We start from the raw sequence: 16996 nt of genomic DNA, 5'->3' as shown, positions 1-16996 counted from the left end.
TTGATTTGTCATTTATTAAATTATCATCGACGTCAATGGATTCCTATGTTATGGCAACCAATCAAGAGAGTTGGAGTATAATGTAAATTATCCTCAGGCATTGGGAATATAAGGGTCATACATAGAGTTGTACTGTGCCTTGTTATGAGTTCTGAACTGAATATACTGTCGGGCAGTCAGTGAAGTCCATGCAGTGTAATAAACGATCTCGGTGACCATACAACACAAAACACAGAATGTGAAATGTTAATGCAAAACATTTTCAGGAGACTTGTAATTATATATTTTTTGTACAGGGCAAACATTCAAAGAGATAATCTATATGTTGCCTTTAGGGCATTAGGAATATACCGTAAAATTAGTATAATAATAATACAGTATGCAGAGCCCAGAGGGGAGATGCGTATCTCCAGCAGTTCAATCATGATTTGAACTACTGTAATAGTAATTGGTCACAAGAGCCGTGTGAAGTGTTTCTTTTACTGGCCAGAGGCAAACTGATAAAGCACTTGCATTGCAAAAGCTTACAACAGAAAACTGATTGTACTCTATGTTCACAAAGTTTAAATTGGAAAATGCACTCAGGTTTCATTGGTTCACCAGTAGCAACATGGCCCTGTTAATATTTAACCTGGTCTAATAATGGAGATAAGCTACTGTATACAGGGGAATTTCTGTGCTGATATTGTGTTTTTCCACCTAGACTGTCTCATGAGAAATTAGAGTGATGTGAGCTTTAGCCAACTTAAATACTGAAGGGCTTAGAAATGGTTGCAAAACTGTACATGCAGCATTTCTTAAATGACATTCAAAATACTTACAATGGAAATGCAAAGGATTCCCAACTCGGATGTATTGGGTCCACCCTTGAATATTGCTTTGGTAACAAAGCCATTTGGATATCTCTCCAGGAGTCTTGACGTTGGTATATGCAGCCACTGTGCTAAGGGACCACCTGGTTATCATCATGCCTCTTGTAAAGCATTCCCGTATTTTGTTGCTGAATAGTTGCACACAACTCTCACACAGCCTTACTGTCTATAGGTCTTGTGGAACACATGACACGTCATGTGCCTACATAAACTTGCAAGCATTGCAGACTCTAGGATTGATTTAACTTGCATCCTCCAATGTCTTTGGGTGGCCAATGAGTTACAGTATACCTGCATAAAGAATGTTCAAACAGGAAAGATAGGGGAGTACATTTTGTTTTTTAACCTTTGGAACTTCTCCAATTCACTTTCATTTGGGCTATATTTATGTTCTGCTTCTATTTGTAAAAGCAGGATACATGTCATGTGAGATAAAAGTAATTGGAAAAGCAGACCCTGTTTTTGCTTGTTTTGTTTATAATTGTTCTTATTAAAGGTGCTGGCTGGACAGCATGGGATACTGTAGTTCACAAAGCAGGTATGTAGACTACTAAACTGCTACTAAATATAAGCTTCCTCACACACTGCTGTCTAGACTACAGAACCAACAAATAATCAATTCATCGATTATCGCAACAAATCCTTAATTGATTATAGCCTCAAACATTCATTGATCGATTTGCCCCTGTGCCCACCCACCAATATGTAGCGAATCCTATATAAACACATCCTATAGACCCTTTGAATTGTAGGACCATGGTAATTGTTATACATTTAAGTGACCATTAAAAAAACAATATTATTATGATTTACCGAATGGCTTAAAATAGAGCCTTTATTCATGAATAGTGAAATCGGATACTTAGAAAATGTACTGAAATTCAACAAAACCAACAAATCCTTCTAACAAGGCCCGCTGGCTGTTTTAAAGATGAAATAGTGACAACAGTTACATTCCAGATTTTTTTTTTTAACCAGAAACTTTGTGTTGGCAGCAGAGTAAGCCTAGGCAGGAACAGCGAGATCATTGTTCTTTCATGAAGGAAGTTCTTTTGAATGGTTCTGACCGTTTACATTTGGATACAGGGCAAAGATTGTTTAGAATAACTGCACAATCTTGAGCCAAATAAATTAATAATGATAGACAGAACTAGAATAGATAATTTGTTGCGGAGAACCAAAAGCCAGGGGACCAGTTAATGACTGTGTTGAACTGGGTCTGTTGCAGTGGGTGCGTGTTTTTCTCCCAATGGTATTCGTGGCAATATCACTTATTTTTTTTATTAATAAAATACTGTATCGTTATTAACAATATATCTAAATGTGCCTTCGAACATTCTACATGTGCAATAAGGTACAGAGGCAACTGCTACTGCAAACTGCTTTCTTGGAATTCTACTTATTTTTGTTTGATTTACTGCAGTTTTTTTATAGCCCATTTAAATGGTAAATACAGTAATAGCTTCAAATGAAAATAAAGTCTATATAAAGTCTAAAAATGTAGGCAAATACATCTTGGTGCTTTTATGGCTGTTACTTCTTCAGGCTGAAATATGTGTTACACCTGTTTATTTCCTTAACTGGCATTAATCGTGTTTTGAACTGAACTTGTTTGCATTTTTACAAACAAAATGCTAGAGGGGCAGGTGTTGTGTGCATGCAAAAGAGGAGCTGTGTCCCTGATGGAGAGGAAGTGTCTGAATGTAGTATAAATGTCCATTTTGATGACGCTGACCTCTTTTGTTTTTCCATGTGGGTGATGATTGAGACAGATAATATTGTCATTATTTTAAAGCATGTTTCAAGGGCTTTCCACCAACAAATAATTAACATAAGTGATTGACACAAGAATTTTCATCGCCTCTATTGGCCCACTTGAGCAGGAATGACCCTATCCTTCTACTTCTGATGGGACAAGCATAGGTTTTTCATGTTTATAAATATTCTTGCATTTTGAATTCCTGTAGCTTGCAAACAAAACTATAGTGTTGCCGTGAATATTTGCCCCAGCACTACATGTACTTGCACTTCCTTTTTAAAAACACAGTAAAAAAATAAAAAATAAAGGAAGCTGTTAATGGAAAAACAGACAATAGACCTCACCATTACAGAGAGAGAATCTAGGCCAAAGACAATGGTGATTCAGAAACCTAGAGCTCTTCTTAATTCTCCTACTGAGACTTGATCTAGCTGCACTGGAGTGCACTGGGATGCCTCTCTGCTAATGCATGCTGCAGCTGTGCTGATGCTCAGTGGAGCACATCGCCAGCAAGTGCAATGACAACTGGGATTGATGCAAGCAGGAGCCACTGGCTGAACATTGCTTACAGATGTTCTTTTTGATACAGTAACCTGCAGACTGTCACAAAGCTGGCCCATCACTGTCTGTAATCCACTGTGTCAATCGATGCGATGGTTGCAGTTTGTTGTTGCAGATGGTTGTCAGTTGACGTGTGACATAGCAGCAGGCAGCTATCGTCAAATAGAAGCCTACTAGAGCTGGAAGCTGATTGACTGACGGTTCTGAATCATTTTCTAATGAATATTTATCCTCTCCATACAGTATACACATCTTGTACACATTGGGATCTATTCAGTTCTTTAAATGTGTCTAAAACAGGGTAGGTATTTAGTCACACCTTATTTACTTAAGGTTTCCTTAAATGCCCTTATGTTGAACAGGTATTCTTCTTTCTGTTTTTCTCTGTTCTGTATATGATGTAATTTATGACTCTTGTGTACAGTACTTTGTATATGATTATAAACCTCACAGATCGTCTCAGTCTATCGTGTTCCAAGTAGAGCGGTCATTGTACAATGGAGATTGTCCTGATTTGCTGTTTGTATGATGCATAATAAGATCAAATGGTAATTTACAGTAATGATGGAACATTTCGTAAAGAGAAAAATGTAATGAGATAGGGAGAGTATGCATCCATACCAACTATTTAGCACACTTATTCTTCATTATAGTTAATTGTAGTTCTTCATTCAAGAACTACAATGAGCTACAGTATGTTGTGCTTTTGGACTTGTATCATGATAGAAATGGACATATTTCCATTACGATATGATATAAAGAAAGCAGAATGATACATAAATTGTTACACCCCTACTATAGACTGACATATTTCAAGCAGCCTATTTGATACAGAATGAAATGTAACCTTAAAACACATTTTAAAAATGTCTTCATACACAAAAACAAGCAGCTTTTTAAAGTTTGTTCGTCATTGAATAATCACCTCGACCTATCTTATAGTTGAAGCTAATCAGTTTTTGTCCTGAAATAAGTGTTGGATTCAGTACCTGCTATACTGTACGTTCTGTGAATCGGATGAACCTTAACATGCTGGCACCAAACCTAAAGCTTCAAGAATTACTTCCTTTTGAAGTGACATCTTCATAAATATTATCATATTCATCATTCTGCAATCTTGAATAACCCTGCAAATGAATGTAATTGGTGAAAATGAATGAGCATCATGTTCTCATTATACCGTCCAGTATCTCCTTATGGACAGGCAGTGATGTGAGTGCATAGCATCAATTAGCACTAATTAGTGACCAGTTTGAAGGACAACGTCAGGTTTTGATATTCTGATTCTGGTACCTACCTTATGAATAAATGCAGTGTACACCGTACACACTATATTCATTGTCTATGTAATTCCTTAAAAACAGGATGCCCATCATTTTAATACAGTTATGCAGTAAGTGGCCTTTCTGTTTGAGTAGCAGCCAGATGCTCTGTACACAATTACTGTACCCAATCTGATATGGTTGCTCGGCAGGTCAGCTGTCAAAAACTGTTTACCAAATACTTTGTAATGAAAAACAGATGTACCTACCATAACACTCTGATTTGATACAGTGTAGAATGGGTTTAATTTAATAAAGCAGTACTAAATATTGAACTGGATTGATGGGTGGATATTGAGTGTTCAGGCCTATATGTACGGTAGTAAAATCAAATGAATACCTAGCATGCTTCTTTTGTACTTTAGCCTACTGGTAACACAAAATAAATCATGCTGCTGCATTGTACACCAAATATTATTTTAAATTGAAACTAAATGATTTTAGGTTTTATTTATTTATTTAATTATTACTATTTTTAACTTGGTCTACTTAGTAGCTTACACAATAGATCATGGTCCTATACAGATGCTCAGAATGAGCTGGAGGGGTTAGTGGCACATGTGTGCAGTCTATTGCTCCCAACATTGTGAAAACCAGATTGTCATAGAAATTTGTTTTCAAGGCTTGGAAGTACACCCTGACTTTAGTGAAAATTAGGTACTTGGGTGTTTGTCTCAAAAACAATTGTGCGACTGTTTTAAAACATGCTTTCAAGTACAAATGGGTATATGTGAGGCATTTAAATGTGAATCAAATGGGCCATGCTGTCTGTGGAGGGCTGGAAAGATCCCTCTGAAGATCGGTGCTCTTCTTTCCCTCTGGTTGGGATTTTTAACTGATTTAGCATGCATACAGTAGATGTGAGTCTATGGGGGTCTATTCAGTTGATTTCTACTGAAACAAAATGTACTCATTCCATTGAAATCATGTGACAGTGTGACTTTTCATCTTTGCTCTCATCAACTCTTTGTCTACTGTATATAAATGTTAACTAGGTGGGGCTGGAAGAGTTGAAAAATCACTGTCACATGATGCAAGTCCAAGCACTTAGGAATCTCTGGGCAAGCTCAAAGCAAAGCCAGGTGCAGGCAGATTTAGAGAAAAATGAGCAACATAACCCAGAAGCACTCCGAATGATTGCAAACACTGTAAAATAGTAAGGGGAAAATTAAATGCATAAATAAATTAAATGACATATGAATCTACCTAATGATTTGAAATGTTTTGAGTTATGGATTGACTGAGTTGAGTCTACAGTACCAAACTCATTTCAGTGGTGTCCTATGTCGGATATCGAAACCCACTGTACTGTAGCTCACTGGCGAGTCCCTTGGAAGAACTGACTGGGACTGTAGCAGGAATCCAAGCCAGGACACAGATGCATGTCTTTTAATTAGTATATTAAAAATATATATTATTAGGAAAAGGACACTTTGCTTGGAATACTGAACGAAGCTTGGGAGTTGAACAACTACAGCCCCAACCTTGACTGCTAGTATCAGCCAGCTTTCGAGGGTCGTTGGGCTGCCCTGTTAATAACAGCAGATGTTACTACCGGTAGGATTTTTACTGGCACTAATACATCTAATTTTGCAGCTGCCAGTAGCTGCACAAAACCTATTTCCCTTTCTCTAAAACTTACAACTTCAAAATATTTCTCTTTCTTCTGCCCTGATGTTAATCTTCAGTCTTTTTGCGGTTTCTCGCTAGCAGTAGAATTTGTACTTGAAAGCCAAAAAGGCTGCTGTTTTCTACTGGTTCTAGTCACCTGTGTTGAACATCCTAAAACTATACATTTTTGGTTTTTGACTTGCTAAAATAAATGTAGTAGCCTGATATGCCAAATGATTTTAAATGTTCTCTTTTTTTTTTTTTTTTTTTTTTTTTTAGGATCAGTTTGACAACCTAGAGAAACATACGCAATGGGGAATCGACTTCCTGGAGAGATATACAAAATTTGTTAAAGAAAGAACGGAAATCGAACATGCCTATGCAAAACAATTAAGGTAATGTTTAGTATTGTACTGTTTACTATTTGCTGAAATTACCACTGTTCTTGCCAAGCTGGATTAATGATAATTTTACCCATTTATTATCTGACCTCACCGCTTTTTCACAGATTAAGATTTTTTTGTTGTTTTTGTTTTGTGTTGGCATGCTACATAAGGCTTATGGTAAAAACGAATTCAACAAATCACTTGTTTTTAACTAAATCCAAGCTTTCCTACAGGTTATTTGATAAAAGTACAAAATGCAAGCTAGTACAATTCTTTGAGAAATTTCAAGGCAAGGTGTCTGTGTCTTCATTTGATGTAATGTGTGGTTTTGTGAGGTTTTTTTATTTGGCCCTGCTTTCATATCCCCACTACTGTAAGTACATATGTTTCCATAGCAACACGGGGGTTAAGGTCTGTTTCTGTGCCATTACAGCTTCAATTAAATCGCTCTACTAGTTTTCTCTTAACCAGGTATGTGGTAACGCACACATGCCGTGTTCAACCTTTTATTAATTTTATTTTTTTTCCAGAATGAAATGGTTAAGCATTAAATTGACAGGCATTTAAAACAAAAGTCTTTGTCAATGGAGACTTTTTTTTTTTCTTTTTCTTAGCACTTCTACATCTGAAATTTGCATAAAGTTATGCATTCTGGTGGTTATTAGAATCCAAAAAAAGCTAATATTCCTTTCTGTAAACTATAAAACAGACATGGTCAGATATATTGAAATTTAAAAATGGAAGTGGACTTTTCTTTCATTGTCCGATTTTTATTTATTACTCTGTCTTCATAAAATGGTTTAATTTGTACATTTTTGGATGATGCCCCATTTAATAAATTCCTGTTTGCCCTCATTTTTGAGAGTGCATAGTCTTGAAGTTGAATTCCTTGAAAGCAGGTCGGCTCTAAAAACACTCTTGAATTCCACACCTGTTTCTGCACTGCACAGATGCACTGCCGTGGAAACAATAATTGAAGTTCAACCCCCCCCCCCCCCCCCCCCCCCCCCCCCCCCCCCCCCCCCCCCCCCCCCAATCCCTGTTTCTTAATGTTTTAGCCTGCTGTTAAACCCCATTTAATCCCAATGGCCACTTTGGGATGTTGCCTGGATACACAATTGTGAGAAGCTTCACCTTGTGAATTATAATGAGCTGTGTACTAGGTCCATCAACGAGAACAATAAATTTGACAGAAAGGAGGGAAAGAATGAAAACTCCACTGGAGCTTTTAAAAAAAAAAAAAAGTTAATATTCTGTGTCACCATCTGGGCACACTTTATACTGTACCAGAGAAGTAGGTAATCTTGGCCAGTAATAATTTAAGATTTTAGTTGCTGATTTTTATAGAAAATGAGCAACTGAACACCCGAGTATCACCAGTCAGTATTGATATATGTGTTGGGGTTTTTATTTGTAAAGCATTGGTTGGGTGGTAAATCCTTCTGTGAACAAAACATCTGCTAGAAATCTTTGTTTTTATTAAAAAAAAATTCAACAAACAGTACCAAGGCGGACAAAAGTACACTATAACAATCACTAACCGATAACCTGTACAGTATTTCTAAGTCTAACCGTTTTTATTAGATAGAATCTGAAGATGTAAAATCAAAATGACTTTCCTTGATTAAGATAGAGGGGTCTATTTTAATAATCTATTCAGTGATGTAAATACCACTTTTCCCCGGATTGATTCATTGATCCAGTTATTAGAATTACTACTTACAATACAAATACAGTGTGAAATGAGATCCTCCAACAAAACAGCTCCATACATTTTAGGCTGCCACTGTTTAGATTATTAAAATAGACCTGACACAGTTGAAGTTTGTTTTTTGAGAGAGGGTGATTTTTGGTTTTGTGGTTTTTAAATTAGTCTTTTAATAAGAAGGCTCTTTTGAATTCGTACACAGGTCAAAGATTCAAGTCATGCCTGTGAAGAGTGGGGGTGGGAGGACATTGATGGACATCATTGCCATTATCATGGCCAAGAGTGATGTACTGTGTACAGCATAACACTTCAGTGGTTTAGTCCGCCCACCCACGGAGGGTTTGGATGGCTGACGGCACACGTTTCGGAGGACGTGTGTGTCCGTCTTCGTCCCTCCCGAGTCAGTGCAGGGGTAGCAGCGGTGAGCCGGGTTGAAATAAAAATAATTGGATATTTCAAATTTGGGGAGAAAATAAGAAAAATAACTAGGAGGCTGTGTGGTCCAGTGGTTAAAGAAAAGGGCTTGTAACCAGGAGGTCCCCGGTTCAAATCCCACCTCAGCCACTGACTCATTGTGTGACCCTGAGCAAGTCACTTAACCTCCTTGTGCTCTGTCTTTCGGGTGAGACGTAGTTGTAAGTGACTCAGCAGCTGATGCATAGTTCACACACCCTAGTCTCTGTAAGTCGCCTTGGCTAAAGGTGTCTGATAAATAAACAAATAATGATTGGCGATTCCAAATTTATAAATTACATAAATAAATAAATAGAAATATCAGAGGGTTTATGCTTTCTTTCATAATTTTTGTGATAAATATACAAATAAAACTAAAGTCCTTAAAGAACAGTAATTTATTCTTCTGTTGTGTTACAGGAACCTTGTAAAGAAGAACTGCCCTAAGCGCCCCAAAGATGAAGAGCCTAGGTAATTAGTCTCAACACTTTTGGCAGTTGTGCTGCACAAACCCATTATTTGACTGTTTGCATGAAGCTCTCCACAGGTGAGTCATTGTTGTTGATTGGGTTTATTTACCATTCCAAGTGCAACAAGTGAAGAAACAGCTGTGGATGATGATTATTATTATTATTATTATTATTATTATTATTATTATTATTATTTATTTCTTAGCAGACTCCCTTATCCAGGGCGACTGCTAAGATTGGTGCTGATTGCTGTTCTCTACAGAGTTTTAAGAAATGCAGCAATCATCACAAATCCAAGCAGGTGTTCCTTCACAAGCCCTGTGTACACCAATGACCCTCACTTGATTTCTGTGGAGAGCTCAGTCCGAATAATCGGTTTGTGCAGCACTGCTTGGTAGAAATTGAAGGTCATTTCTGTGTGGCCAATGCTGAGAGGCTCTTAGTGTTACTGAACAGTATGTAGAGTTTAAAACAAACACATCTTTCCCTAGTATTCTGCTATGTATTCTCAATATATTTTTCAGTGTAATTGTGATTGTTTTGATTATTATTATTATTATTATTATTATTATTATTATTAATATTATTATTATTATTATTATTATTATTATTTGTTTATTTAGCAGACGCCTTTATCCAGGGCAACTTACAGAAACTAGGGTGTGTGAACTATGCATCAGCTGCTGCAGAGTCACTTACAATTACGTCTCTCTCAGAGTGTTTCTCTCTGTCATTTACAAGGTCATTTAAGCAGCGCCATAATGTGAACGATTAAAATGAGGGTATGCTGTACCTTATATGCATGTCTGTCTCCGGTGATGTCAGCTTTGCATTTATTCCAAGCATCAAATTCATCAGATATGTACTTATTCTAGACATACATGTACAGTTGTAGTTTGTACAGTATCTTATCTGGTATGCAACTGGCATGTGCTGTACCAGAAAAAGGCTTTTTGAATATCGCCTCCGGTACCATGGCAAACAGAGCATGGTATGCAGTCCTAGTGTGCTAAATGTGTTTATCTATTACTTGGACTCCCAAAGCTTTTAAAGAATTTCATAAAGAGGCTGAAGAGGGAGTTTCTGCTGCAGAACGTCCAACATTTCAGATCACTCATGTAATTGTTTTGAAACACTTTCCTGTTCACCGGGGAGGCAGGGGAAGGGAGATTGTGGATTTTAATTAGCAGGCACATAGTAAACAGACTTCAATCCTGTTTTTACAAACAGTACTCTTTTGCTAATAAACTTGTAAATCAGTATTCACTTGAGCTAATTCTGAGTCGCTCCTGTTGCTTTCTCAACAAGGAGCTAGTCCAAAAAAAAAAAAAAAAAAAAAAAAAAGATTTGATTACACATTGACTCCTGTATTTGATGGAGCATTACATTCCATTTGAATTGTACTGCAAATGAGTGGCATGGACCGAAATGTTTATACAAGACAGATGCTTTTGCCTTCCCATTCCCAGCTTATTGATTTCATCCACTGAAAAATACTCAAGAAACATCTGTGACCCTAGGAGCAGCTACACATAAACTGAACGTCACAAAAGCTGGAGCTTTTGATTTGCTTTTTAATTTGAATTCCTGTGCGTGCACAAAGGACTCTTGTTAGTTTGGGTAGTGTTTTAAATGAATAACACCGGACTGAAAGAAATATAAATAGTAATAATATTTTTATACTTAAGCAAAAACGGAAAAGTTAAGAGAAAATTGAGACGGATTGTTATATTAACAAACCAAACGATTAGGTTTAGGAACTGTTTAAAAACTCCCAAAGCCTTTTTCAGTAGACTAATCACTCGAACTCAGACTCTCACACACACACACACACTGCTTCTGTTTTTGCTTAGGTTTTCGTTCCCTTCCAGAGTAATTAATATGTTATCTGAACTCCCTCTAAGAGTTGGATTAGTTCATTCGGGAGTGAACAAATTAGATCTACCTTACCTAATTTTCTTTTCCCCTCATTCCTACCTACACACCTGACGTCACACCTAAGCACGGTCCTAATCACCCACATTAACAGACTGATCATAATAATGGGAGATGTTTACGCCTCTCTTTCCTAGAAGGGTGAACTTTACAGCCGTAGCTAAATCATCTGTGACTTCAAAACGCCCAGTCAGCATTCCAGGGTACTATAAGAAAGTCCAGATGATGAACGTTTCGGTTAACAGTGCCTTCACCAGTTTACAGATTTAATTAGTACTCTGAAGAGGGCACTAACTGAAACATTTGTCTACTTCGTTTATTTTAAGTTTTATCTTCTATTTTTGTGTTTTGGAGGGATCAATGGCCCGGTAAAACCACCATGATGCTAAAATAGTGTCTGGTTTAATTTATTTTTTGGTGAGGGCACTGTTGAAATACCAGCACATTATTTACACAGACCATAAGAACAGTAATGTTTTATATATTTCGGTCTTCTCAATACTAAATCTACTGTTCTATCTGTGTTACACAAAATATACAGGCAATGGTGTGATTTGCTTCTGTGGTATGATGTTTCTGTTCAGCTGCAAGTTACTTAAAACAGTGTTGTATTATGTAATTCTTATGTAAGTCAACACTACAGAAACAGTTTGTACTTTTTAAAGGATTGTTTTTCTAAAGACATTTGCAGCTCTACCAATTCAATTCCAGTACTATGAAAAATAAAGTGCAATTGGCAGGAAATGTAATTTGTATCCACTGGAACAGAAAATGAACTAAACTGAATCTAAACAAGGTTAACTGTGATAATTTATACCCACACGAAGTTGCTTTTTAATAGTTAGATGTATACTGAAGGTACAACATTATGAGCCCACCAGTTGTCAACTCAATACAACAAATAGTCCCTGAGATCCAGAGGTAGCCAATACATGAACATCTACGAGATTGCTCTTAGGACTGCTCCTTGTGAAAATGTTCTTGTATTGGTTGTTGCTGTTCTATTTCTGTCCTTTTAGCAACTGACCACTTACTGAACTGCTGCAGGTGGGTTCATAATGCTGTCCCCTACTGTATGTCACAGATGTAATAATGGCACCCCACAGTTATCCCATGCCACTGTGTCACGCCTGCTGCTTCACTCTGCAGGTTTACCTCGTGTCTGTCTTTCTATACAATCCTCAACGAGCTCAATGACTATGCAGGGCAGCGGGAGGTGGTGGCGGAGGAGATGGGGCGCAGAGTGTACGGGGAGCTCATGCGCTACACTCATGAGCTCAAGTCAGAAAGGAAAGTCGTAAGTGAATTTACACAGTTGTTTTTGTTTTTTTTTTGCTGTGAAGATCAGTGTACAGTACAGGGAGTCTCATTTAAAGGTGCTTACATTTTTTGATTATGCAATAGATTAGACAATCTGATTGGAAGGCATTACCATCTCAGATTGACCACGTTGGGAAGGTAGGTATTGTGCCCTACAGATAAGTTCAACTACCAAGGTTATCAGGCTTTCATTGCAATTTAGAAACCGTTACACAGTGCCTTTTATTGTTTTTAAACTTTTTTTAAATCTTTGACTTATTTATTTACAATAGCTTTCCTTTCTTTCTTTCTTAATTTTTTTTAAATAGACATGCCTAATAGACATGCCTAAAGCGGGTCCTCCTGATTTGGTGTTTGAAAGTTCTCAGGTTTCTGATACTACTGTATATAGGGGTATTGTTTCAAGAGTAATCCATTATTAGGTTTAATTGTTTGTTACATGCTGTTTAAATTACATATAAAAAAAATAATAATTTAGAGCTAGATTTCATTGTAAATGTTCTTATTCTACTGAAATGGTAGTTTTACTACCGGTTCATAAAGAACACTCTTATGGACTTCCTGTTTTTATTTAGAATATACATTTTACAGTGTCTATACGTATCCGAAAAAATATATAGATTACAACTGTATATATCGTTTTGTAAAATGAAACCTGTTCAATTCCTATTTTTCCTCTCTTTCTTCTACAGCATCTTCAGGAGGGTAGGAAAGCCCAACAGTATCTCGATCATTGTTGGAAACAGATGGATAATGTACGTTTGTATTGCTTATTAAATGGAAGCCTCTGCACAGAGGAGTGCTGCTGCTGCTGATGATTAAAGCTGCAGCCTGATGTCCCGAGGCGGCTGTGGCTGCAGTCTTTGGTGTCTGCTTGGAATGAATGACTGGCATGTGCTGAGTCTCAACTCTTTTACAGCAGATTTCAGTCAGGTCTCCCAGCTGGGAGGGGGATTTTACTTGACTAAGGCATTAGTGTGTTTGAGGAGAGAAAAGAAGTGGTTTGATTTAAAATGACATACAGTACCTTCTCTTAAAAGGACAAAGCTCTATAAGATGTCCTCTTTATAACCTGAATTCACAGTAGCGCAGATAGGAGGACAGCATCAATTATTAAAATGAGCAATTCATTTTATCTTTCTATTGTCTGCCTCTGTTCTTGAAGCATGTTTTATGTTTAGCTGACATGTCATGAGTACATCATTTTAAGTGGCTTCAGACGATATTTGGGAGATTAATGCAAAACACAGGGCAGTTTACAAGGTTGTGCTTTTAGATTAACTATTAATCTATTCATTTTTTAGCTGGAATATGTCATTCGTTAACATGACAAATTAACACATCTAATCTCCCTGGCACACTTTCAAATTCAATTAATTAATTAATTAATTAATTAATTAATTAATTAATTAATTAATTAACCCAGTACATGCAGGTTTTTTTCCGCCTAAAATAAATTTGTTAAAATTCAAAATACTGCTATAAAAATTAAAAGGTGCTATAATTGGATTTTAAAAGTTTTCTGCTACTTCCTGGTACAGTAAGTCCTTACTGATTCCAGGAAGAAAGGGTTTGATTTTTAAAATTATTTATTTATTTATGTATTTATTTATTTAAGATACAGAGTTGTTCTTGAGAATCTGTATCTACTACAATAAGCAAATATCCATTTATATTTGTCCTTGTTTTTTTTCTTTTCTTTGTAGAGTAAGAAAAAGTTTGAGAGAGAGTGCCGAGAAACCGAAAAGGCACAGTTAGGCTATGAAAAAATAGACAATGACCCCAACGCAACCAAAGCTGATGTGGAGAAGGTAAGATCAACGTTCTCTTTGCAACAATGCTAAGATTCACCACTAATCTCTCTTATTAGCACTAGAAAGTATATTTAAAAAAAAAAAAAAAAAAAAAAAAAAACAGGACCCGGGGGGAAAAATGCATGTCTATTGTTAGAAAATTGTTCCATGCCATTTCTGTGATAGGTTACTGGAATTACAGGTTGCTAGTGTTTTTCAGTACCCAGCATCTACTGCTATTTATGCTATATTCATATTTGCATGATATAGAAACAATATCATTGTCTTTTTCCCCTACAAAGGCTAAGGCGCAGCTACATCTACGAACACACATGGCTGATGAGAGTAAAAATGAGTATGCGGCCCAACTGCAGAACTTTAACGGGGAGCAACAAAAACATTTTTATTCTGCGATTCCAATAATATTTAAGGTAAGTACATTACCAGTTATTGTATGTTCGTTATTGTGGTCTATTTTAAGGATCTAAACCGGTGCATATTGTGTTAAGTAATGTTAATAGGCAGCACTATTTAGACCCGTCACTGTTTAGATCATTAAAATAGACTCTGTTGATCAATATTCCCTATACACTGTACATTAGATAAGTCACCTGGTAAAGGCACAACAGTGTGGTGTTCAAGGTGAGTCATACAGTCAGTTGCACAGGCTGAGCAAAGTTGCTTTCATCTTCATTGGTGATTCCACAGGGAATGTCACATTTGGCTCTGACGTGCCTGTCGGTTAGGGAGTCCCCCCCTTGCTGCAGGACGTCCTACTGGCCAGGCACCTAGTAAGATTTTCAGGACTGGCCTTTTACCTTCAGAGGCACGTAGCTCGGTGACAGTTACTGTCGAGATCATGAGTTGTGTTTTTTTTTTTATGACAAAACTGGTGGATATTGGGACTCACCACAAAGTTTTGGGCTAACAAAAGTTGGAAACAAAATGAAGAGCATCAAATAAGCACAAGGGTGATATAAAACAAATGTGTTCATATTAGGTTTCCCTATTTGAAATTCATGTTGTTGTGGTTGTTGTTGTTGTGGTTGATGTTGTTTAGTAGTCGCCAATTATTTTTTACAAATTATATTAACAAACCGTCAGATGAAAATTAATGAGAACAGTGCCAGATCCCTACTGACAAAGCCAAGCCATGCCTGATGGAACGAGAAATCTTGCATGCAGACTCTGTCAGCACTGCTCAGTGTGGGACAAGGCAGGATGCAATGTCTCTGCAACACTTTAGAGGCATTCTAGAAGTAGTATTGTGGCAGAAATACAAAAAGAGCATCATTCAAGAGTTACATAAAGAGTCCAAGGCTGTTTTTAAATAAAATTAATCGATTTATTAATGAAGCAACTATTTTTGTGCCTACAGCCGCCACAGTAAAAGATACTTAGTGACCCGCTGTGGCTTTCTTTATTCCAGAATTTACAGGACATGGATGAAAGGAGGACCTTGAAGCTGAGTGAGAGTTACAAAGGTTTTGCAGATGTAGAGCGCAAAGTTATTCCCATCATTTCAAAGTGTCTGGAAGGGATGGTGGTTGCAGCAAAATCAGTGGATGAAAGACGAGTAAGTAGAACTAGCAATCAAAGTACACTTAAATAATTACCACAGGGTATGATAGTATGATAATTCTTCAGTGCTCCTTGATATTTCACCTTACTGTAGTGGTTTTAAACTATTGATGTCAGTGAATTGCTAAAGGGTCCCTACACATATAGTACATGATAATATATAATCCACAGAAATTGTACAACTGTGGGAATCAAATGAACTGGTAAGAATCTCTACCGAACTTCTTGCACCCAGCCTTGTTCCACCTCAGTCACCCCTGCTTTTGTAGTATCCTTTCATTCTCCGCTGCCCAACCTCTGCTACCATTTAGCAACACAAAGCAAAGAATCACAAAACCTGGTCAAGCATTACAGAACTATACAAGTATCCAACCCCCTGAGGTGTACAAAATCCCACCTGGTACATAAGCATAATCAATCAATACTGTACATACTGAACATTCTGGAGGTTTTAGTTTTGCAAGATAGTGGCTCAATACAAGATCAGAGCAGTAGAGTCCTCTTTTTCAAAACCTTTTTACTTTCTCTTTCTCTTTGAAATTTGAAAAGCTTGCATAATGCATGTCCTTGTGCCAAGTGTAGCACAGTTAAACATGTCCTCTACAGCTGTAAGAAGCTGCTGTAGGAGGCAGTGTGGTCCAGTGGTTAAAGTCTAGGGCTTGTAACCAGAAGGTCATCGGTTCAAATCCCAGCACTGCCACTGACTGACTCACTGTGTGACCCTGAGCAAGTCACTTAACTTCCTTGTGCTCCATCCTGCGGATGAGATGTTAAATCAACATCCTATTGTAAGTGACTCTGCATATAATGCACAGTTCACAGCCTACCTCTGTAAAGCGCTTTGTGATGGTGGTCCACTATGAAAAGGCGCTATATAAAGATATTATTATATGAGCTAGTTACCATTATCAGCACTTCCATTTTAGTTCATTCAGTATCCTGCCGCAAATAGCCAAATAATGACACATCACACACGATTCATTTGAGAAACTGTGACATGCTGCCAGTGGTACTGGTTTTGCGTTTCATTTGAGAAACACATTTTTCTAATTAAAAGTTGTTTGTCAAAGTAGCAACATCATTTGTTATTGTAATGCAGTATTCATATTTCACTTTTATATTTAGTTTTTTTCCTTACAACAGAAAGGAGATGAACAGTGTCACAGGCTGTCGTCAGGCAAAGCCTCCCTTACAGCTCTAGTGCGAGATCACCTGTCTTGACACA

At 37.2% G+C, this 16996-nt stretch overlaps 1 protein-coding gene across 3 annotated transcripts in view; it reads left to right on the top strand.

The window, feature by feature from the left end:
* LOC117400249 (formin-binding protein 1-like) overlaps positions 1-16996 on the top strand; it is a 78897-nt gene that overhangs the window by 47980 nt on the left and 13921 nt on the right. For all 3 annotated transcript variants that reach the window (XM_059031844.1, XM_033999887.3, XM_033999898.3), the window contains 7 exons: positions 6405-6520; positions 9093-9143; positions 12227-12374; positions 13090-13152; positions 14104-14208; positions 14493-14621; positions 15620-15766. In XM_059031844.1, the coding sequence (XP_058887827.1) occupies positions 6405-6520; positions 9093-9143; positions 12227-12374; positions 13090-13152; positions 14104-14208; positions 14493-14621; positions 15620-15766 (759 nt within the window). The remainder of the gene's footprint in view (positions 1-6404; positions 6521-9092; positions 9144-12226; positions 12375-13089; positions 13153-14103; positions 14209-14492; positions 14622-15619; positions 15767-16996) is intronic.

This window comes from Acipenser ruthenus, chromosome 10, assembly GCF_902713425.1.
Source record: "Acipenser ruthenus chromosome 10, fAciRut3.2 maternal haplotype, whole genome shotgun sequence".
In the NCBI taxonomy this organism is placed as follows: Eukaryota; Metazoa; Chordata; class Actinopteri; order Acipenseriformes; family Acipenseridae; genus Acipenser; species Acipenser ruthenus.
Note: the sequence above shows the minus strand (reverse complement) of the source record. Positions and strands in the feature narration are given on the sequence as shown.